At 33.9% G+C, this 24258-nt stretch overlaps 2 protein-coding genes across 2 annotated transcripts; one reads left to right on the top strand and one right to left on the bottom strand.

Moving 5' to 3' along the window:
• Positions 1–298: 298 nt before the first annotated feature.
• On the top strand, positions 299–2499 carry LOC139877207 (U-box domain-containing protein 9-like). The gene is made up of 2 exons (XM_071864618.1): positions 299–763; positions 1191–2499. The coding sequence occupies exons 1-2, from the start codon at positions 494–496 to the stop codon at positions 2271–2273; spliced, it is 1353 nt and encodes a 450-aa protein (XP_071720719.1). The 5' UTR covers positions 299–493; the 3' UTR covers positions 2274–2499.
• A 3285-nt stretch (positions 2500–5784) lies between these two features.
• On the bottom strand, positions 5785–11012 carry LOC139877145 (E3 ubiquitin-protein ligase CHIP-like). Its single transcript, XM_071864562.1, has 8 exons — positions 10744–11012; positions 10570–10637; positions 10302–10365; positions 8760–8831; positions 7945–8078; positions 6890–7043; positions 6693–6803; positions 5785–6230 (listed from the first exon to the last, which is right to left on the bottom strand). The coding sequence occupies exons 1-8, from the start codon at positions 10852–10854 to the stop codon at positions 6105–6107; spliced, it is 840 nt and encodes a 279-aa protein (XP_071720663.1). The 5' UTR covers positions 10855–11012; the 3' UTR covers positions 5785–6104.
• Between the last annotated feature and the right edge of the window lie 13246 nt (positions 11013–24258).

Here is a 24258-nt window from a genome sequence, read left to right as displayed (position 1 = left end):
ACTTCAAGTAGATTGGCAAGAAGCAGTCCTAAACATTAGGTGACATTTGACATAGTTTTTATTTTTACTTCATAATATAACCAATGAAAAGTCAAAATGGCATTTAACTAGTCAAATCGTAATTATGAAAATACAGTAATACGGAATACTAAATAAAATATATTGTTATGTTCACACATTATACAAAAAACTAATGGACTAGAAACAAACACTATATAATTTGCATATTTTATTTTCCTACACTTACACAACATCATCATTCTCTTCTTCTCTAAAACCTCCACACACACAACCATTACATCGTCACTATCTCAATGTCTTAAAAAAAGATAGATATAGTATTATAGATATATACTTAATGGAACTTTACAAGTGAAGAAACTCAGTCACACTCTTGTGTTTCATCTTTTTATTGAAGCCCACAAAAACCATCATCTTCAATAAAATAAAAATTCTTTTTCAAGAATTTACACATTAAAAGGTGTTATATGTAATGGCAAAAAGTGGGGTGTTTGAAAAGGATCCAACACAAAACTTGAAGAAAGAATTACAAAAACTTGTTAAAGCAATTATTGAAGATGAAGAAAATGGATTTGGGTTTATTGATAAAGCTACACAAACATTGAAAGATTTAAAGGATGCAAGAAAACAAACATCAGTTTATTGTATGAATCTTGATGATACGGTGTCGTTTCCACCAGAGTTTAGTTGTCCTCTTTCTAATGAAATCATGAGAGACCCTGTTATTGTTTCTACTGGAAAGGTACTTTTTTTGCTCAAATATTTGTTTTAATTTGTGGGTATTTGGTATTTGTTGCTCTTGATTCTTGATCAAGTGTGTGTGCTTTGAATTGATTATGAAAAATTGGAACTTTATTGATGGGGTTGATTCAGGGAAGGGTTTTAATCACCTGCATGGCTTAAAGTTTTGATTTTTATTGATGGGTTTGATTCTTGTGTGAACAGTTTGATAGATTCAGGTTTTGTATATGATGATCAAGTAATCAAATTTGGCGTTTTAATCAACTGCATGACTTAAATATTAAATTTTATTGATGGGTTTGATTTTTGTATAAATAGTACTCGATAATAGATTTAGGTTTTCTGTATAATGATCAAGTAATCAAATTTGGGGATTTTGGTATTAGATTTGGTTGCATAATGTTGATTAGTACTATTAAAATTTGCAGACATATGATAGATGTTCAATACAAAAATGGTTAAAAGCAGGGAACAGAACATGTCCAAAAACACAACAAGTTCTTTCACACACGGTTTTAACTCCGAACCATTTGGTTCGAGATATGATCACACAATGGTGCAAAAATCGCGGGGTCCGGTTACCAAGTTCTCTTCAGTATTCGAATGAGGACGTGTTAACAGAAGCAGACCATAATCGTTTCTTATCGTTACTTAAGAAGTTAGCTTCATCGAATTTGTTCGAACAAAAAGAAGCTGCAGCCACGTTACGCTCATTGACTAAAAAAGTACCATCTTTTCGAGCCTTTTTTGGTGAATATAATGACTCTATACCTAAATTGTTAGCCCTATTGTACGGTATCAAAGGCGAAATTGACCCTGATCTTCAAGAGGATTTAATCACAACCCTATTGAATCTATCGATTCTTGATAGTAATAAGAAACTTGTTGCTGAAACACCAATGGTGGTCCCCGTTTTATTACACGCGTTAAGATCAGGGACCATTGAAACTAAAAGCAATGCGGCTGCAACCCTTTTCACCTTATCGGCACTCGATTCAAATAAGTCTCTTATAGGTAAAGCGGGAGCTTTAAAGCCACTTATTGATCTTTTAAACGAAGGGCACGAGTTGGCATTAAAAGATGCGGCTTCTGCTATCTTTAATTTATGTATAGTTCATGAAAACAAAAGTAGAGCAGTTCGAGAAGGCGCAGTAAGTGTACTATTAAACAAGATTAACGATAGGGTTCAAGTAGACGAGTTATTAGCCATTCTTGCTATGCTTTCGAGTAATCAAAGGGCTATTGAGGACATGGGTGATCTTGGTGCGGTTTCTTGTTTGTTATCTTTGATAAAGGAGACAACTTGTGCACGAAATAAGGAAAATTGTGTTGCGATTCTTTACACCATATGTTTTAATGATCGAACAAAATGGAAGGAGATGAAAGAAGAAGAGAATACTTTTGGGACTTTATCAGAGCTTGCAAAAAACGGTACTTCAAGAGCGAAACGAAAAGCTAATGGAATTCTTGATCGGATTAATAGACCGTTCAATCGCACCCATACAGCTTAAGGTCCTTCGGTTTGAAATGAAATCTTTAAATGGTTCATATTAGGGTTCATAAGTTTAAGCTCATACTTGGTACAAGGCTTAACCAAGAAGTCAGCTTTGTTGCTAAGTTTGACCTAAAATTTTGTAAATTCTTGTTCTTGTTTCATAAGTTACTGTGAATAGCTGGTTACTGCATATTATATTCTTACAAGATAAAATTAAGTCTACTTTGGAGGATAATGTAGAGTTGATGCTTTTGAATTATATGCATATTTGCTGTCTATTTGATCTTGCACATGGCTCTTGCAGCAAATAACTTGATTTCCACTCTTGGAATCACATTATTTCTTTAATTTGTCTATAAATGCAAAAGCAAATGATTTTTTTGAATCAGATAAATAAATGTTTAATTTTTTTTTTTTTTTTTTAGTAAAACACATACATCTGATATTGTATATGGGGGTTTGTGATTTGTGAATACATTACATATTTTATAAATTGTCTAAAAAATAGTGCAATTTTTTTTACTTGAAAGAAGTTGGGAATTACTGGTCTTAGAGGGTAATGTAATTGTTTGTACTCTTGTTAACATTCAACTATAGTGAGTTCAAGCTATTTTTTAAGAAATATGTGTGATGGTAGTGGTCGAGTCTTTATCAGTCATTAAAGGAAATGATGATGTGGCATTGATATTATTTGTTGAACATTGAATGCATAAGATTTGTACTTAAGACTTACCGTCTTTTTTTGGCGAAAATAACAAGAACTTTTATAAAACGGAAAATGTTTTCGAAAAGAAAACGAATTCAACAAGAAGTATAAAAGAATGTCCCGGTGAGGCTCGTACCTAGAAGCGACTACCAGACAAACTATCTATATCGAACCTAACCTAAACCGAAACCAAACAAAACCAAATTAGACGATACAATGAAGTACTAACACCAAATTACAATAAATTAAGAAACATTAAACCGAAAAAAGAACTCTGTCCTTAATGAACACGTCAAATTTAGCTATTTCGGCCAATGGGGCTTTGCCTCATTGGTCACCATGTTAACATGGTGTTCGAGGAGACCAGGGTTCGAGTCTCGGGGGGGGGGGATTTTCGTGAATTAACTCTAACCACTAACATTGCCTTTCAAAAAAAAAAAAAAAAAAAAAAAAAAAAAAAAAAAAAAAAATAAAAAAAATTTAGCTATTTCGGCCTCTTGAACTTTTGGAAAAATGACAATAATTGTTGAACTTTTGGAAAAATGACAATAATTGTTGATTTTATTTTGGTGGGGTTGGAAGTTATCGAGCCAAAATAGGAAGAATGTGCTTATAATGAATGGGGCAATGTGTCTCTTGTGTGATACATGTAACATGTATATAGTGGTCCATTTAACCATCCAAAAATGACACCTATACTTCTTGTGAGTGTCTTTATTGAGAAAACAGTTAGTATCTACATCACCCTTTATGTTATGTCACCAACATATCACTTCTTTTAACTTAAATTTTGTGGTGGTTTATGGTGGTGGTGGAAGTTATGATTATATTTAGTGCGGCGAGTGATAATTTGATAGATTTAAGAACTGATCTTTGTATTGAAATAAAAATTGATTTTGATACAAATTGAATTGGTTCTTAGTTACACGAGATGAGTGTTCTTATACACTCAAGATACTACTAACAACTATTTCTAGTTTTGGTTAGACTCCATTTATCTTTTGAAACTACCATTACAAATAAGGAAATAACTGTTGTTGGCAGACTGCACTCCGTTTACTTGTTTGAACTTATGCAGTCTTGTGATCTTCTAATTCACGAAAGGATGAAGTTGACTACTTCTGATTCCAAAAGTCAAATTACCTAAAAAGGTAATTTGACTATTGTTGCCTTCTTGTAACTGCTGCATTCTAACAGCAAGTAAACAAAGTAGTAAGCATGTTTGTGGTGCAAGAATAATTAGTTGTAAATATTTCTATATTTAAGATGGTCAGATTTTAATGTCTAGAAGTGATGGATGATTTTAGATATCTCATGTTAGCATGGCAAATTAGTTTACGTTATCACGCATGCTATATAGTTTATTCATTAACATTGTATAAAAATTAATAAATTAATAATGTAACCAATAAATTGTTGAGAAAGTGTCAGAAAGTTTGATATTTTTTGTTTGGGTTGAATCTTCTTGATGAAGTATAAAAGCACAAATTATTTTAAAGTCACAAAGTCAAAGATTTATTGACTTTAAATCATCCGCACCGGATCCGATGATGAATATGTAATGTAAAATCTCCGTACAATAGTTTATTTGGTTATACTATAAGTAGAAGTAAAGATGACAATGGATTGAATATGGATAAAAGATGTAATATTACATCTATATCTATTTAATTTTTGTTCATCCATATTTATATCCATATCCGTTTAATTCCAGTTCATCCGTTCATATCTATATCCGATGGATTAAGCGGATTAATGGATATCCATTTGATATCAAATGAAATGTTAATCTAACGACGATTTTATCAATTTAATATAGATTATAACAAATGTAAATATTGAATCTTTATGTTTTTGATTTGTTGCGCGTTTTGATTGTAATTTGTCGTCGATTGTGAATTTAATTGAGCAAAATACGTTATAATATAAGTAAATATACGTTTAAACTAATCAAAATACGTAACTTTGGATATTGTTAGTAACAATTGTGACTCTCTCAACCCTTATTTTGTTAATAATTTAAGAATTTATAGGTTATATGTATATGTATATCGATATGTAGATGTATATGCATATATTTAAGTACGTACATATGTATATATAATGTATTTCGGGTGATAATGGATATATCCGTGAATGGTAAATTGTCATCCATATCTGATCCACGAAATATTTAGATCATCCATATCCATATCCGTTAATCGTCCATTTACATTATCCATATCCATCATAAATGGATCGGATCGGGTTGATGTCCAAGGATGGAACATCCATTGTCATCCCTTTAGAAGCCTATAACATATATAGTTGGGTTGATGTCCGGAAAAGCGAGTTCTTTTACTCTGATGTACGCAGGAGAAATACAATTAATTCACAAGAGAGGTACCAACACCAACCTCAACTTGAAGAAACAAGCAGCGGTTAACTAAACGTAAATTAATGTTGAAGCCTTCTAGTTTACCATTTTACCAAGAATGGAACAAAAAAAAAAAAAAAAAAAAAAACAATTTCAAATCATCTACAAGCCATGCCACTAGAAATAAGTCTTGTTCATATCCCAAAAATTATCAAACGTGACAAACGTTCTTCAAAAATCAGCATCTTTTTATTCAAAAAGTAATATTTGATTGTTTTACAAAATCATTCACTAATTCACTCTTTTTGGAAAATGTCCAAAAAAGAAAGTTGCCATTATGTAAAATCTAAGGCTACTAATATGACAAATCCCAGTCTCACACCCATTGTTCAGTCTATCCATCTACCAAGCGAAGCGAGTATTAAGTCAGATGTACACGATCTAACTTAATTATCCCGTGACCATAATCTAAGATATATTGATAGTAAGGTTTAAACTTGAGAGACCACTATAGGCCATCTTGGTGTCAAAAATTACAGTTAAAAAATATGGAAATAAATGACAAATCCCATTTGAGTATCAAGTTTTGCCAATAAACTGTACATGCAGAAAAGGAAATGCAACTCAATTTCAATTCTAGCATACCAAAAAGACCAGGGTTTTAAGATCCATAATGGAACTGTACGCACCACCAAATTTTTAGGATGCAAAAACAATAATCTCTAGGAAAATAATCTCTATTTACCATCAGAATGTCAATATGTATGTAGACTCAAATCACTGTTTCATTCCGTCTTATATGCCCAACCATGCTTTTCCAAAAATGCTTCAACTGCGTCCTTAATCGCCAAATTTGGGATTAGTTGTGACGGTAAAAGGGTTTCCCGAGTAGTTGGATCAAACTTTCCCACCTGCCTCATCGTTTTGTAGGATATATAAACATAAGACAAGTTGTTTCAAGAAAATGATACTCTCTAAAGGTGGTAAAATGGACGGGTAGGTTTGGTTAGGTAACGGGTAAAAATGGGTTGGATTGACTTGACCAGAAAACATTCCAATAACTTCTAAAATTTCTTATATAAATGGTGTTTGTGGTATTAATATAAAAACACCTTGGGCAACAGATACCCGTTTGACCCATTTGGAATATAACATAACCCGAATCAACCCGTGCACAACTTAATGGGTCCAAAAAAAAAAAATCACCCTTTTGCTTCTCAAAGATTTTGACTTTTTATATGGATTGAATTACTAACATATTTTTAACATTACCCACTCCTATCAACAAATTTCAAACTCAAATTTTGAATATTTATCAATATTCAATATTTCAATATAAAGTATGAAAGAAATATGTGAAAAAAAAGAAATACCTTGTCTAGATGATTAAGAATGATTGCCCTTTCATAAGTTAAACCACTTGGAGTAATGACGGGATCTCGAAATATATCGAGTGTGATTTTGCAACAAAGATAGTCAGGTACCTGTATGTATTACGTTACAGATTAGGTTTCTAAGAAACAAACGATGTGCAGTTTGATTTAACGAGAGTTAACGAAACTTAACTAACCTCCGTTGGTGTGTCGTCTTCTGCAGCTTTGGAGAATACCAATTTTAAAGCTGCTAATTGTTCAGAAGTCGAACTCGTAATTTCGTTACGATCGTCTTCAGTTATACTTGCATCACACAAATGTTTTTCTTTCAGAGCTATCTGACAAGATTCTCTGTGTCACATAATAACAAAAAAAAACATGTTTATATATATAGTCAAAGGTTGCATAAATTAGTACTTGGGAAATACTCGGTTGGGACTTTTTAGAAAGTATTTGGCAACTCAGGGAGTACTCGGAATTTAACCAAGTTTGACTTTGACCGATTTTGACCGATTTTCAGAGTGATCCCGAGTTTTGACCGAGTTTGACCTAGAACTCGCTGAGTTGAAAAACCGAGTAATTCCGAGTTCAACTAGATAGATTTGGTAATTTTAGTCGATTAGGCTTATTCTTTACCACTACCAGCCAGGTAGGGATGGCAAAAAAACCCGTACCCGATGGGGAAACCCGAAACCCGATATTTTTGGGCCGGGTTCGGGCAAATTAAATGGGTTTAGGGTCGGGTATGGGGATGGTTTTTAATTTTTTCGCGGGTCCGGGTCCAGGGATGGTTTTAGACACAAACCCGATTACCCGGCCCGTATACTCGAAAAAAGACCCAAATCCATGTACTCGGCCCGTATACCCGATTACCCGGTCCGTATAGCATAAAAATGACCCGAACACCCGTGAGAAAACGCGTTTACCCGATAGCTCGTAAGTAAATGGGGACCCGAATACCCGTGGGAAACCCCATTTACCCGCTATTTAGTAACTACATGGGAACCCGAGAGGGTACGGGTCCAGGTTTTCTAAATCGGGTCCGGAATTACCCAAACCCGGCCCGATGCCATCCCTACACCACGTCAAACTAGGACACAGGCTATTTAACTTTCAAAGCATAAAACCTCCTGAATCTATTTATTCAACAAATTTAGATTGTCATCAATTTAGTATAACGTTCTTGATCATATTTTATATACTAAGTACTTATTAAAATCTGAACAGAGGAAAAGGTTAAAAAGAAACATACTCAAGATTTCGCAAGTCCCAATTTCTCTTGGTAGAATCGCGGTCCCACTCGCCATATTTCGCTGTTGCAAGCTCCTGCCATATCTCCTCCACCATATAACTGTTTGGGTGGGCCCCTCTTCCAAGATCCAAAGCCTGCACGCGAAGAGACATATTTCCAAATAGTATTATTATTAGACTATTGGTGATAGTAAATAATCCAACATTCAAGTGCGTTCAAAGGGGTTTATATCAAACAGGTAGTCATTAAGTGCAGGCCGAAACAATCTGGAGGACCCACAAGTAGAGTTGACCCAATTAACTTTTAATAGTTAACAAATAAATGGTGCGCCAAGTCTGATTATAAAAACTAATGTATAATATTATAAACAGAATCAAACTTTCATTAGAGAATCGGTAGGACGTTTCATTACAAATCAAAACAGTTCAGATGATTTTCACACGTGTACTTTTTAATTAAACCCTAACCAACTTGACCCATGTTCAATCCCCAGTAGCTACACTTTAAGGTCCGACCTTTCAAAAAAAATAAAAATAAACAGAAAAAGAAAAAGAAAAACAATTGCACATGTATAATCAATCATTGAACAAAATTCAACAAAATGAAAAAATCCATTAACTTGTAAACTTTGACAAAGGGATCCTTTAATGCATATGAGTAAGTGATTAACTGTATAATAAACTTATAAAGAGTGAATTTTTATTCTTAAGTTTATATTGGTACAAAAATAAAGTTCATAGTTTTGTGTACGAATGAGTTCATAATATCCATAGTCTACAACAATTGTAAAAGACCACAAGAAACTGTTAGTTTACCCTCTGCAATTCTTTTATTCCTTGAGCATACTTTTCTTTTCGTAATAGTGCAAGACCAAACATGTAATGACCCTGCATTTTCACAAGTGTTTTAACCATGTTAGCAATCCTTAGATCAAACAGATATGAAAGACAGTCATGCCACGTGGCGCATCATATAAAGTAGCCTACTTGATATTGTATTTACAATTATTGTACTACAGCTATAAGAACATCATATATCTGGTTAACAGAGGAAGCGTGTATCTAAGCGTAGAAACCCTCAAAAAGTATTATATTGCCTATAAGATTTACACAGAAAATCATCTCAAATTTTAAGGTTTGTCTCTCTCCGTTGCATATATACTATGATTCTTCTCTTGTAGATATATGATTCTATGATATTTGTATAATCCAACAAAGCACCATGAAATACTTTAATTTGAGAAAAGAATTGTTGTACGCAGGTAGAAATACATGCAACAAATAGTCACGCCTACTTTATGTTAAATATCTTCTCCAACATAACAGTGGCGATCCTAGAATCCGAAATCAATGGGGTCCCGAATTTTTTTTCAGTACTAATTATATTTAAGTGTTATTTTAATGGTTGTTTACTTAAAAAAAAAAAAAAAAAAAAAAAAAAAAAAAAAAAAAAAAAAGAACTAGAATAATAGTTACATTTAGTGGTGTCCTATACAATTCAAAGGAAAACTGTAAATCGAAAAACATATGGGGTCCTGCAGTTAAATTTAGTGGTGTCATATACAATTTAATAGGTATTTTCTACTAAAAAATTTGGAACTTGTGGTGTCCCGTGACCCCACGGAGTATCAAGTACATTCGCCCCTACGCCATAATGATTGTATGATTTATGAAGCCTAAAGTTATACTACTTGAATGATTGATTGGTACTTCTCAAATTCATCTCACTATTCGTCTATTCCCCAACAATCAATATGTGCCATTAAACTAGACAAATAGTGTGATCATCTGCATAAACCTCTATTACTTCATTTGATGCAAAACTTAATAAATTAGTGGCTAGATGATTTTCATGGCTAACAAATGACTAACTATCAAAACCTCCAAAAAACAACATGTCTTGGTAACGCGACGTTGATGAATGAAACGTTCACATGAACTCTTACGGAATGAGTTAAACCACCCATTATCATATTAATCAATGAACTGTTGTTCCCCTTATTGTTACATTTTAACCTAGAATGTCAAAGCATATTGTAAATGTCATATCAACCACTCCAAATGGACAATGAACAATGATAGTAGCGCATTCACATTATGCTCTTTTTTCCTTGTTGTATCATGTTTTCACAGGCAACATTCAACATCCCTAAACTTACCGTTCATATCTAACGTTGCTCAATCTTTTATTAATGCTCAACTAGAATCATAAAACGCCGATCTTTGAGCAATCTTTTGATTTGTTTAAACGTCACATACATATAAACCACACGTCTCGCGTATAATGTAGCTAACAAACAATTCATATTTTCACAGCTACCGATTAAAATAAAGCAAACAAAGAATCAGAAACGAAACCTTGACAGATTTATAATCCAGTTGAATAGCCTTCAAACAGTCCTGCTCAACTCTAGCCCAATCACTATAAACAATTCAAAAATAAAGATAAAGCATTCATCTTCTAATAATGGATTTAACAACAACCCTAGACAAACTTTAAATATTTACTACTGTAATAAACATAAATTTAAGTTTTGCTTTGATAAACTATACAAATACAAATACAATTACAATAAATAAATAATAACAAACCATAAAAATAAGTACACATATACAACATACGTACTTGCGTTTGCGATGACATAAAGCACGATTAGTCCAATAAACTGGAATATTAGGGCACAAAGTAATCGCCTGTAAAATTAAATAACAGATAGTTACAAATTGACATATCATCAAACACTTTATGAGCATGAGAAACTAATTATGCATATAACAGATTTGTAAGAGTTAATAATACCTCGGTGTAAGCATCAATTGCAGCACCTAATCTATTCTTTTTAAAATAAGAGTTTCCATCTTGCTTGAGTTGTTCTGCTTGATCAATTGCTGATATCACGCCTTTCGCCATTACTCTGATTCGTTTGAATGTTTCGCGATTGTTTTTTGTTGAGTCGGAATATGGAGACGGGGAAATTGAGATCGGACGAGAAAAAGATGGTTCTAAATCGACGGCGAATATGAGTATCGTCCGTCAACGATTGTGTGTGACCACAAAATAGAATTACGGGGGGTTATGAAGTTGTAAATATTAAATGGGTATTTGGTTACTCCTATTCGTATTTGATACGGAGTACATATCTATCTATGCTAATTGTAATCTAAGACCAAATAAATAAAAAAAGATGGTTTTTGAATATGATTGTATTTGACTTTTATTAACCTATGTTAATTGTAATCTAAGACTATTCGTAAAAAAAAAAAAAAAAAGAAGATAGTTTTTTAATGTGATTGTATTTGACTTTCATTAACTCAAAAAGTTAAATTTATGTGTTAAATATTGATAGAGTGATCAGGTAAAATTTGATTAATAGTTGAATAGAAAATAAATAAATTAATTATATGATTTTATCCTTGGTAGTTTTTGATTGGTCAAAACAAACCAAATGCTTGGAGTTGTTTTCGTTAGAAATTTGACAAACGGAAAAAGGCATGAGATTTTAACGTCGGGTTAACTTCCATCAAATTTCGTCAGGCGATCCAACTAGGTTAACACACGAGATCTAAAGCCGGGATAAAAACAGTCTAATCTAATCATATTCTAATTTTGAAATCACACACACACACAGACACACATATATGTATGTATGTATGTATATATATGTGTGTGTGTGTATATATATATATATATATATATATATATATATATATATATATATATATATATATGCGCAGATTCAAACGAAAACTACTAAAAAGGTGAGAACTGCGAGAACTATTTAATTTAATAGTTTTTATGCATTTAAATGCAACAAATTACATGCAAATATTAATTAATGCACATATCATTAACAACATATGTTCATTAAGTCAAATTGCATATTGTTCACATGTTCGAAAACAAATATGTACATGTGAACATACTTCCTCCTTGATCCTACCATTATATATATATATATATATATATATATATATATATATATATATATATATATATATATATATATATATAGGGGTAGGATCAAGAGGGAAGTAATCATTCGGGGGGAAGCGGGGGGAAGCAAAAACTTTTTTTTTTCTTTTCGTTTTTTGAAAAAACTTTGTTCACGAACATTATAGATGAGATGAAAATATGAACATTTAGTAGAGACACTTTGTGATAAATGTTTTTATTTTGGCGGAAAAACGCTTGAAAAAGTAATATATAACAATTATCGTGTTTTTCGAGCATATGTTGAGGTTTTAGCTATTGGGGTTTAGATATTAGGGTTTATAGAGTTTAGATATTAGGATTTAGAAATTTAGGGCTTAGGGTTTAGATTTAGGGTTTAGATTTAGGATTTAGATTGAGTTTTTAACACGAACGGTTTAGAGTTTAGGGTTTAGGGTTTGGTGTTTTGGGTTTATGGAATAAACCCAAAACATCAAACCCTAAACCCTAAACCCTAAACTCTAAATCGGGCTAAATTTTACTTCACAAAACATGAAAAAAGACGTCCATATTCTTCACGAACAATATTATCTTTAATGTTATTTTTGTCGATCGTTTTCCCGCCTAAATAATGGCATTCATCACGAAGTGTCTCTTCTAAATGTTCATATTTTCGTGTGATCTTGATGCCGGAAAAAAAAATTCCAAAAAAACGAATTTTTTTTTTTTTTTGCTTCCCCCCGCTTCCCCCCAATTGGTTATTTCCCCATTGATTCTGTAGTGACCCGAACTTTTCCATGTTTATATATATTAATTGAGATTGATATTTACATGATTAAATGTTTCCAACATGTTAAGCAATCAAACTTGTTAAGACTTGATTAATTGAAATATGTTTCATATAGACAATTGACCACCCAAGTTGACCGGTGATTCACGAACGTTAAAACTTGTAAAAACTATATGATGACATATATATGGATATATATATAGTTAACATGATACTATGATAAGTAAACATATCATTAAGTATATTAACAATGAACTACATATGTAAAAACAAGACTACTAACTTAATGATTTTTAAATGAGACATATATGTAACGATTATCGTTGTAAAGACATTTAATGTATATATATCATATTAAGATGTAGCGACCCCGACAAATCGTCAAGTGACGGCGTCGACTACGTAGGTCCCATTACCTGGTCATAAGTCTTTAAAACAGACGTTTGACCCAAAATATGTCGCATCCATTCAAGTGTAAAGATTATTTCAAAGTTTACAAAGATAATTGACCACAAGTTAAGTTACAACGTTAAGTACAAATGAAAACTATGCGACCCAGTTTAAATAAGTTCAAAAGATGCTCCAAAATGCATGTATACTCGACATCCAAGCAAGTATCAAAAGAGTGCGGAAGCATGTATCACTAAGCATTCAAAACCTGAGAAAACATAGAAGAATCTGTCAACGAAAACGTTGGTGAAATCATAGGTTTAGTAAGTATTAAACGTTGTTTTTGAACCACAAGATTTTGTATTTCCATAACGTAGATTATCCAAATCATTTGCATTCCAAAAGTGTTGTTATACGCGAGCACTCAATTATCAAAACTTAACCAACGTTACCCCATCACACAGTGCTAGAACCCACACTAAAACACAAAAATATATTTCATCCGCATAACGGTAGCGAACCGTCCGAATGAGGGTTTGTTAAACCCGTATGGCCACACAATATAACTTCTCGCTTACACCCTGCAAGTGTAACTAATGATAATCGAATTGAGGCATTTTTGTTCTAACTCGCACGTGGAATGTTTGTTTTCACACTTGTGTTCAAAACATAAAAGTAAGTAGTACAAGATGTAACAAAGTATATGTTTTCTCAGCCCACGATTTAAAAGTATAAAAGTTGTTGAAAAGGTGGGACTATGATCTCACCTTGAGCGCGAGAGTTAATAAAGTACTTCAACAAGTAAACGCGTGCAAAGACAAAGCTAGTCTTGACCTAAACATATAGGTTATATCAATATCGGTAAGCACAAACGGTCAAAGATGTTCAATTAGTCCTATGGCTCGTTACGACTCGATTATATTAACATGTGAATCAACTAGTCAAGTTTCATGCAAGTTACAAGTAAATAATCATGTTAGAAAGGTTGCATAAGTATTTGGTTAAGTTTGACAAAAAGTCAAACTTGGTCGGGTCAAAGTCAACGGAAAAGTCAACGGGGTCGGGTTGGGTATCCGACAATTTTTCTAAGTTATATAATCATATATGAGCATGTTGGCCAAGTTTCATGTTAATCGGAGGTCCGTAGCATAGCAAACATTTTACGTCAAAAGATCAAAGCAAACAGCCCATTTTAGTGTATCAGGACGGTGTCCCGAAAATCAGGACGGGGTCCTGATATGAAGAGTGGGACGGCGTCCCAATTGTCAGGACGGCGTCCCAATATGAAGGGTGGGACGGCGTCTAGGTGGTTGGGACGGCGTCCCAAAAGGCTTACAGGTCCTGTTTGCAGAAAACACAAGGCACGAGCCAAACTTCAATCAATCCTAGTTTATGATCCGCAAACAATCAAGACATGTATTTTATATCACCGGAAAGCTCTTTCGACAAGGAACACAACTAGATACATTTCCTAAATCAAATTTATCATTTTAGACAACAAAAATCTCGTCGAAAGTTCGTTAAACGTTCCAAAACAAGGTTTCAAGTTCATCAATTGCAATTCAAGTTTCGGGAATCCAATTTATACATATGATATGCCGTTTTGAAGGTAATGAAACATGAAATACAACTAAACACTTACTAACAACATTTCATGGCATTCAAATCATCAAAAGTTCATTTAAAGTCTATCAAACTCTAACGAAAATTCACAAAAATCAATAGTCAAGAGTTTGATGTTTCCTTAATCAACCTATACATCAAAACGAAGCTAAAGATACTAGTAACACTTTTAAAACATGCACTTTAACAATCTAACAACATTTGATCATCTAAAATCAAGGATTTAGCAAGCAATTTTCATAATGAACTAGTTACTCCCAAAAACAACAAATCGAGCATACAAATTACATACACGACATCACAATGAGCCATAGACACCAATTAACATACTTTTAAGTCAAGAACACGAATTTAAAGAAATCTAGTGTTTAAGAAATGTTACCCAAAATCGAAGTGGTTAGCATCAAATCGAAGAGGATGATGAGAGGATCAAGAATATGTAGTTTGTTTGGATTGAAGCTCGCTTGAACGGATTTGGATGATGATTTAAGGTTTGAATGTTGAGAGAGTTTGAAAGTATCAAAAAGGAAGAAGGAGGTGAAATGAATGGATGGAGGAGAAGGGTTGACTAGTTGACCTAGTCACTAGTTTGACCCTTTGGCGACTTTAGTCCTTCGAGTTCAAATTGGGTGCGGGATATAACCAAACTATTTATTTTAAGTTACACGGGAGTACGGGAGATATTGAAATCCGATAACGAGAATATTTAAAACATTACATAACAAAGGATACGAATCTAGATACGAAGGGTATTATTTAAAAAGAAAAAGACGGGCGTTAAAATAATTTAACGGAAAAATGCGGGATGTTACATTATCCACACCTCAAAAGAAATTTCGTCCCGAAATTTAGTTGGAAGTAGTAGTCGATATCTCTTACTCGAGACTTTACGTTGTCAATGTTATGAATAAGTGAAGGCACGTCCTTGAGTGTTCTCATGAATTTGGATAGTTAGGGTATTTCGTTGTATTAAGGTTCGGTTTTTACGATACCTGGTTTCAACTGGTTTTCCTATGAAGAGAAGTTTGTCATCGATAGTTGATGTATCTAGCAGGATTGCACGTTCCTGTTCCGCAGGACACGTTTCTAAGTTTGTTACATGGTACACAGGGTAAGCGGAAACTTAATTGAGTCAGAAGTTCCAAACGGTAGGAAGCGGTTCCAATACGCCCCAAGGTTTCAAAAGGGTTAACGTGTCGCGAGTTTAACTTTCCCTGATTCCCGAAACGGATTACACCTTTCCAAGGTGCGGGTTCTCAATATTACACTGTTACAGGGATTTTGTGAGGTTTTCATCTAAGTTTGGTATAACTCTTTTGGTGACTATGGGTTGTCTCGAGCCCTTCTCGGACTTGAATGATCTCAATTGTTGTTTCTTGATTGAGTTCAGATTCTGTGTTTTGTTTGCCACATGCGTTGGTTAAATGAACAGGGGTACGACATTAGCGGTCATATAGGATTTCGGAAAGTGCGGGTGAACACACGAGTGGTAACTACTGTTGTACGAGTGATCTACTAAAGGTGACAATATGAGTTTGTGACATGTCTTTCCAAGACGTAAATCGTTCGTTTGCTCGGTTCATCGGTTTGTGGGTGGTACGTGGTACTCATGTCTAAGCGGGTCTCCAGGGTTTCTTGTAAAACTAGAAGTGAAACGAGTATTTCGATACGGGATAATCGACAAGGATACACCGTGTTGGAATAGAATCTCTTAAGATATGTTTGAACAAGTTAGTTAGGGTTCAAAAAAAAAAAAATGTTCGTTAAGACTATTCACCCTCGTGGCGAATACTAATGTAATGTGAGGAGTTTCTCTATCCATGGAGAAATGTTACAAGGAGTTTCCTTAAACGGAAATGCGAGCGATAAAGATAGGAGTGAAATGAGGACTGAGAATAGGATGAGCTTACATCTCGAGGTTGCCATAACGTGCCTCTAGTTGTCGAAAATTAAAGTCTGGAAGAGAAACAAGATAGTACACGTAATTGTATAGTTCGGGGTTGAATAATAGTTGGCCGATTATCAGAAACACAAGGACGTTAAGTCAAAGAAGAGTGAAGTATCGTTGGATTGTGTGTTATCTTAAATTCCAGTAATATCAGACAGTAACGGTGAAATAACAGAGGTATGTGTGTGGTACGTGATGACGAGAAAGTTGATCGGATCTACAGTTTAGTATTCGAATTCTTCATGCAAAATAACGAATTTTAGTTACGTTAATTTTGAGTCGAGAGAGTATGCCTTTCGGCGTTCATGTAGAAATATTTCCATGTTTGAGTTCCATCTGTTGCTATACGATTTTAACTAGAAATGTTGGTGTGAAGAATCACGCTCAAGGTTCGAACACGGAGAGGTTTAAAGTTTTCCCTTAGTGAGTTAACGAGTTTAAAAGTCGGGTAACACGAGAAAAGTCAGAAATGAATCTTCGGTGATAACATGCGAGATCTAAGATTTTACGAATACAAGTCTGAGTTGAGAGAGTTTCATGATTACGTGTGGCTTGATTTCGAGATTGATTGTAATGCCTTGACCATTAACATCATGGTCTAGAAAATTTGACTTCGTTTAACAGAAATTCTCACTCGGAGAATTTGGTATAGAGTTGCCCTTTTCTCAAAGTTCGAGCGTAAGATGATGATGTTGTTCGTTTGCCTTCTTTACTTGAATAAGTTAAGATGTCATCTATAAATATGATAACAGATTTGTCTAGATAAGTTGCATACGTGGTTTAGGAGGTTCATGAATACGGACGGAGTCCTAAATAAATCAAACGGTACTAAGAGGGATTTACAACTAACGTTGCGAGCTCGGAAAATGGCTTAGGAGACATCGTCTCCCTTAACCCCCAATTGATGATAACCAGAACGGAGGTCGATTTGGAATACACGGGATCCACGCAAATAATCATGAGGTAATGGATACGAGGAAGAGAGTATTGGTTTCCAACCGAAAGTTACTTAGTTCACAATAATCTATACATAAATGTAGGGCAACAATTTCTCCTTAATGAATAGGTTTTGAGTTCCTTAGTTCTATAGGTGTCGAGTCCCATTTCTTAACGCATATCCTCCGATAAAATTTATAGGCACACCATATTTTCCGTCGGTCACTTAAATCGTCTAAGTAGTATCTGGGGGAAAGAGGTGGAATATAAAGAGCACGAGTCAAATCCTTGGTTATAAAACGTCTAACGGTACTCGAATCGAATAAGTATGAAATATACGGTTTGTTGTGAAGAAACGTACCCGTGACTAGTCCATCATCGTCTCGGGCATCCTAGGTGTCGATGTTGTAAGTTCAACGGCGCGCGTTGGTTTTTGCTTTATTCTTTGGGCATTCATTCTTAAAATGACCCGATTGGCCACATTTGTAGCAAATACTCGGCTTTGGTGCGTCGGGCCCCTTTTGAGTGACGGGGGTGGTACTTCCACAATACTTGGCAATATGACCACTACCTTGGCACCGATGGCAAATTAGCTTGCCACATTCACCAAAATGATGCTTGTGGCATTTGTTGCAAAAAGGTCGTGTCCCGGCATAACTTTTCTTGCCGACGGGGGTGAGAGGTTCCTTGGCAAAGTTGTTGTTGTAGTTGCTCGATTGGGGGGCTTCCCATTTTCTTTTGTTGTCACCCGACTCATCCTCGGCTTTAGGTGCCGGCACTTCAATCTCGTCTACCGTTTCGATCAATTGACGGGCCATATTCAGGGCCTCTTGGTGATTACTGGGTTTGGATGACATTACTCCTTGTTTGATGCTCTTGGGAAGACCATCCATGTAAAGTTCAACCCTTAGAGGTTCGGGGGTCACGAGGTTTGGGCACATTAAGGATAGCTCAGAAAATCGTTGATTATATGCCTTTAGGTCATTCCCGACCGCTTTTAAAGTTCTTAGTTCGTGTTCGAGCTTACGGGTCTCTTCGCGCGGGAAGTATTCGGTGATCATCTTTTTCTTTAAGTCGGCCCATGAGAGAGTGTGAGCTTCATCGATACCCACCGACAGCACATACGTATTCCACCATGTGAGGGCGATACCGGTGAAAGTGTGGGTGGAATATTTGACTTTGTCTTGGTCCCGACAACCGCTTATGCTAAAAACGGCTTCTGTTTGCTCAAACCATCGGGTGAGCACAACCGGTCCTCCGGTCCCATCGAAGGTGTGAGGTTTGCACCCCATGAAAGTTTTGTAGGAGCAACCCTCGTTTGAATTACCGACTCCATGGTTGTTGTGGTTGTGGTTGTTATTGATGTCGGAGGAGATACTAGCCATAGCCGCACCTATGGCGGTGGCTATCATGCGTTGAAAAGCTTGTTCGGAAGTTTCATTACGTGGCCCGCGACGGGGAGGCATTGTTCCTTCAAGACACAAGAATATCGTTGATTAGTATTCTCAATAATACTAATCATGATAGGGAATGATGATGTAGAGAAAATTTTCCTTGACTCGCCTTAAATTCTTTATGTCATAATGTCAGAATGTCCATATGAATCACCGTAATATAATCCCGGAAATTATATTACCCTGATTCTCATGTGCATTTAACATTACCTCATAAAGTCAAGGTGGCGCGTCAACAAAATTTATCAACGTAAGATCAAGATCGAATACGAGTTAGATATGATAGAAGAGTTCGAGTATAGATGCACAAATAGTCAAGTAATTCCTACTTCAGTCTATATGCCAGTTGTAGTCTAGATTCACCTATGTACCCTATGACTCGGGGTGGACACAAATGAACTCTAAATCCCTACAACCAAGGCTCTGATACCACTTGTAGCGACCCCGACAAATCGTCAAGTGACGGCGTCGACTACGTAGGTCCCATTACCTGGTCATAAGTCTTTAAAATAGACGTTTGACCCAAAATATGTCGCATCCATTCAAGTGTAAAGATTATTTCAAAGTTTACAAAGATAATTGACCACAAGTTAAGTTACAACGTTAAGTACAAATGAAAACTATGCGACCCAGTTTAAATAAGTTCAAAAGATGCTCCAAAATGCATGTATACTCGACATCCAAGCAAGTATCAAAAGAGTGCGGAAGCATGTATCACTAAGCATTCAAAACCTGAGAAAACATAGAAGAATCTGTCAACGAAAACGTTGGTGAAATCATAGGTTTAGTAAGTATTTGTAACGACCCGGAAATTTCCGACCAAATTTAAACCTTAACCTTTATATGTTTCCGACACGATAAGCAAAATCTTTAATGTTGAGTCTAGAAAGTTTGAAATCTTTATTCGGTTAATTAGTTACCCTTTTTGACTATGTTCCAACGATTCACGAATAATTGTTATTAATAAATATATACATATAAATATAAATATATGTGTATAAATAATAATGTGGAATAATAAAATATATATTAATCAGTGGAACTAAATATGTAAAATAATATATTACATTAAGATGTTAAATTGATTAAAATATAGTTACTAAAGTAATAATATTATTAATTTTAATATTAATAACAACATTAGTGTCTTTAATATAATAAACATATAGATATAAAAGGTAATACATATACAAATACAATTATTAATATTATTATTATCATTAATATGATTAGTATTATTATTATAATAATATTACTCTTATCATCCTTATTAATAATATTATTATTGTGATTTATTATTATTATTATTATTATTATTACTATTATTTATAATTATTATCATTATTATTATCAATTATTATTATTAATATTAATAGAGTTATTATTATTGTTATATGTAATAATTAATAAGATTAGATATTATATAGTTATAGTTATAAACAAATAATATAAACTCAGATAAATACAAATATACATATGGATATAGATATTAATGATTTATTTATATAAAATCAGATTCATACGCAGATATATATATATATCACATCTGTTTTTTTTTTATCCTTGTCTTTTTTCTATGTTTCTGTTCTCCCGTGAGTTTATTGTCGATGAAATTCCACAACACAACAATCGAATGCACTGCTTCAATATTCGATCTTCGGCTATAAATTATAGATTGTAAACAGAAAATCAAAAACAGAAACAAAGGGAACCCAGCAAAACCGTCGGTCTCTGTTGTGAACTTCTTTTGCTCAAACCACAATTCTTAATGGATTTGCAAAAAGTATAATTGCCATGTTGTTAGGATTAATTCGTTCCAACTGTTTGCCAAATTTCAAGTTTCAATTGTTAATATCGAGTTAGAAATTTTGAGTCAAAGTTCGTGATATACGAAGCCCAACTTATGAACATTTCTCAAATTCGAAATCCCTGTTATGTTTTAAGTATAATTAACGATCCAGATAGCTTCAATGAGTCGGTTTCCACTTCTTTCGTGTTATAAATTTTATTTAAAACAAATTAGAACTTAAGATTTGGATTTGAGTTTGTAAACGATTAAAAAAAAAAATTATTGTTACAGCGTTTTAAATTAATTTTCGATTCTGTTGATAGAGTTTAGAATCCAACGAATCGATCTGTTGAGTTTATGAATCTTAAAGCCTATTAAGGACACGATGTTATGTTTGATTTCAAACTCTGGGTCGACTGAATGTTCAAGGGGAAGAAGATGAGATAGTTAAAGGGAGAACGGGTTTTATAAATTAAAAACGAATGTAAATCAGATATAGATTGATAGACGAATGGTTGAGGTGTTGGGATTAAGCTAGGGGACTCGGGTTCGAGCTATGGCGGAGTCAAATTATATGTTTATGGCCTGATTTTGTTTTTATGAGGTAGTTTCCTTTAATAATATTGTTATTATTTATTATATGTTATTATTATTATTATCATGTTTAGATTTAGTTGTATTAAAATTATTATTACTAAAAGGTTAGAATGATCAATGTTATTAGTAGATGTATTAATAATATTACTAAGATTAATATAATTATTGTTATTATCAATATGAAAATAATACAAAATTAGTATCTTTCCTTAATATTAGAATTAAAATCAATATTATTAATAATATGATTTTTGATATGGTTATAACTAAATTTATAATTAACAAAATAGATTTTTTTTAAATATTACGTATTATTATCAATTTTATCAATATTATCATTAAAATTATCAGTAATATTATTAGTAATATTCATACCATTATTATTAGAAGTATTATGTTTACGACAATAAAAGTTTTCTTTAAAGAAATTATCTTTAAGATAATAAGAACATATATAAATAACTATGGATATATTATTATAACTATATAGATATCAATTATCCTGAATATATATACACAAAAATATAAAATTTGGATATAGTAAATAAATTTGTTTGATTACGATTATGTGTATTAATAAATATACAAATGATATAGGTTTGTGAATCGAAGGCCAACCTTATATGTTACCAATGGTGTTATATGTATTTTTACTACAAAATACAGTATGGTGAGTATATAGTCCCACTTTTAAACTCTAAATATTTCGGGATGAGAATACATGTATTTTATGTTTTACATTATGGACACAAGTAACTGAAAAATATATTCTACGTTGAGTTGTACCACTGGCATACTTCCCTGTAGCTTGGTAACTAATATTTACAGCGGTATTGTAAACGCGAATCCTGTTGATAGATCTATCGGGCCTGACAACCCCAACCGGACTGGACGACCAGTATTCAACGGTTGCACAGTACTTCGTTTCGTGACTACACTTGGTACAGTGTAGTAAGATTTCATATTAAAGGGAATATGCGACGTGATTAATTGTTAAGTATGGTTACCAAGTGCTCAACCACTTAGAATATTTTTATTAAAATGTTTATATATGAAATCTTGTGGTCCATCGTTATATCGTTGCTAGCATCAAACCTATATATCTCACCAACTTTATGTTGACGTTTTAAAGCATGTTATTCTCAGGTATGAATTAAGACTTCCGCTGTGCGTCTGCTCATGTGAAGGACATTACTTGGAGTCGATCATCGCAATGGAACCAAATGTTGATGACTTCGTCCAGGAGGACTTGGACGGGTCTTTACAGTATTAAACGTTGTTTTTGAACCACAAGATTTTGTATTTCCATAACGTAGATTATCCAAATCATTTGCATTCCAAAAGTGTTGTTATACGCGAGCACTCAATTATCAAAACTTAACCAACGTTACCCCATCACACAGTGCTAGAACCCACACTAAAACACAAAAATATATTTCATCCGCATAACGGTAGCGAACCGTCCGAATGAGGGTTTGTTAAACCCGTATGGCCACACAATATAAGTTCTCGCTTACACCCTGCAAGTGTAACTAATGATAATCGAATTGAGGCATTTTTGTTCTAACTCGCACGTGGAATGTTTGTTTTCACACTTGTGTTCAAAACATAAAAGTAAGTAGTACAAGATGTAACAAAGTATATGTTTTCTCAGCCCACGATTTAAAAGTATAAAAGTTGTTGAAAAGGTGGGACTATGATCTCACCTTGAGCGCGAGAGTTAATAAAGTACTTCAACAAGTAAACGCGTGCAAAGACAAAGCTAGTCTTGACCTAAACATATAGGTTATATCAATATCGGTAAGCACAAACGGTCAAAGATGTTCAATTAGTCCTATGGCTCGTTACGACTCGATTATATTAACATGTGAATCAACTAGTCAAGTTTCATGCAAGTTACAAGTAAATAATCATGTTAGAAAGGTTGCATAAGTATTTGGTTAAGTTTGACAAAAAGTCAAACTTGGTCGGGTCAAAGTCAACGGAAAAGTCAACGGGGTCGGGTTGGGTATCCGACAATTTTTCTAAGTTATATAATCATATATGAGCATGTTGGCCAAGTTTCATGTTAATCGGAGGTCCGTAGCATAGCAAACATTTTACGTCAAAAGATCAAAGCAAACAGCCCATTTTAGTGTATCAGGACGGTGTCCCGAAAATCAGGACGGGGTCCTGATATGAAGAGTGGGACGGCGTCCCAATTGTCAGGATGGCGTCCCAATATGAAGGGTGGGACGGCGTCTAGGTGGTTGGGACGGCGTCCCAAAAGGCTTACAGGTCCTGTTTGCAGAAAACACAAGGCACGAGCCAAACTTCAATCAATCCTAGTTTATGATCCGCAAACAATCAAGACATGTATTTTATATCACCGGAAAGCTCTTTCGACAAGGAACACAACTAGATACATTTCCTAAATCAAATTTATCATTTTAGACAACAAAAATCTCGTCGAAAGTTCGTTAAACGTTCCAAAACAAGGTTTCAAGTTCATCAATTGCAATTCAAGTTTCGGGAATCCAATTTATACATATGATATGCCGTTTTGAAGGTAATGAAACATGTAATACAACTAAACACTTACTAACAACATTTCATGGCATTCAAATCATCAAAAGTTCATTTAAAGTCTATCAAACTCTAACGAAAATTCACAAAAATCAATAGTCAAGAGTTTGATGTTTCCTTAATCAACCTATACATCAAAACGAAGCTAAAGATACTAGTAACACTTTTAAAACATGCACTTTAACAATCTAACAACATTTGATCATCTAAAATCAAGGATTTAGCAAGCAATTTTCATAATGAACTAGTTACTCCCAAAAACAACAAATCGAGCATACAAATTACATACACG

Source organism: Rutidosis leptorrhynchoides, chromosome 11 (genome assembly GCF_046630445.1).
Source record: "Rutidosis leptorrhynchoides isolate AG116_Rl617_1_P2 chromosome 11, CSIRO_AGI_Rlap_v1, whole genome shotgun sequence".
In the NCBI taxonomy this organism is placed as follows: Eukaryota; Viridiplantae; Streptophyta; class Magnoliopsida; order Asterales; family Asteraceae; genus Rutidosis; species Rutidosis leptorrhynchoides.
Note: the sequence above shows the minus strand (reverse complement) of the source record. Positions and strands in the feature narration are given on the sequence as shown.

What these genes read in the sequence shown, in the direction of transcription:
- LOC139877145 (XM_071864562.1), bottom strand. Translation starts at nt 10,854, where the DNA reads ATGGCGAAAGGCGTGATATCAGCAATTGATCAAGCAGAACAACTCAAG. An exon ending in GAATAAAAGAATTGCAGAGG is followed by an intron (nt 8,079 to 8,759) that starts GTAAACTAACAG and finishes CTTCGCGTGCAG; the next exon opens with GCTTTGGATCTTGGAAGAGG. An exon ending in TTCTTAATCATCTAGACAAG is followed by an intron (nt 6,231 to 6,692) that starts GTATTTCTTTTT and finishes ACGATGAGGCAG; the next exon opens with GTGGGAAAGTTTGATCCAAC.
- LOC139877207 (XM_071864618.1), top strand. Translation starts at nt 494, where the DNA reads ATGGCAAAAAGTGGGGTGTTTGAAAAGGATCCAACACAAAACTTGAAG. An exon ending in TTATTGTTTCTACTGGAAAG is followed by an intron (nt 764 to 1,190) that starts GTACTTTTTTTG and finishes TAAAATTTGCAG; the next exon opens with ACATATGATAGATGTTCAAT.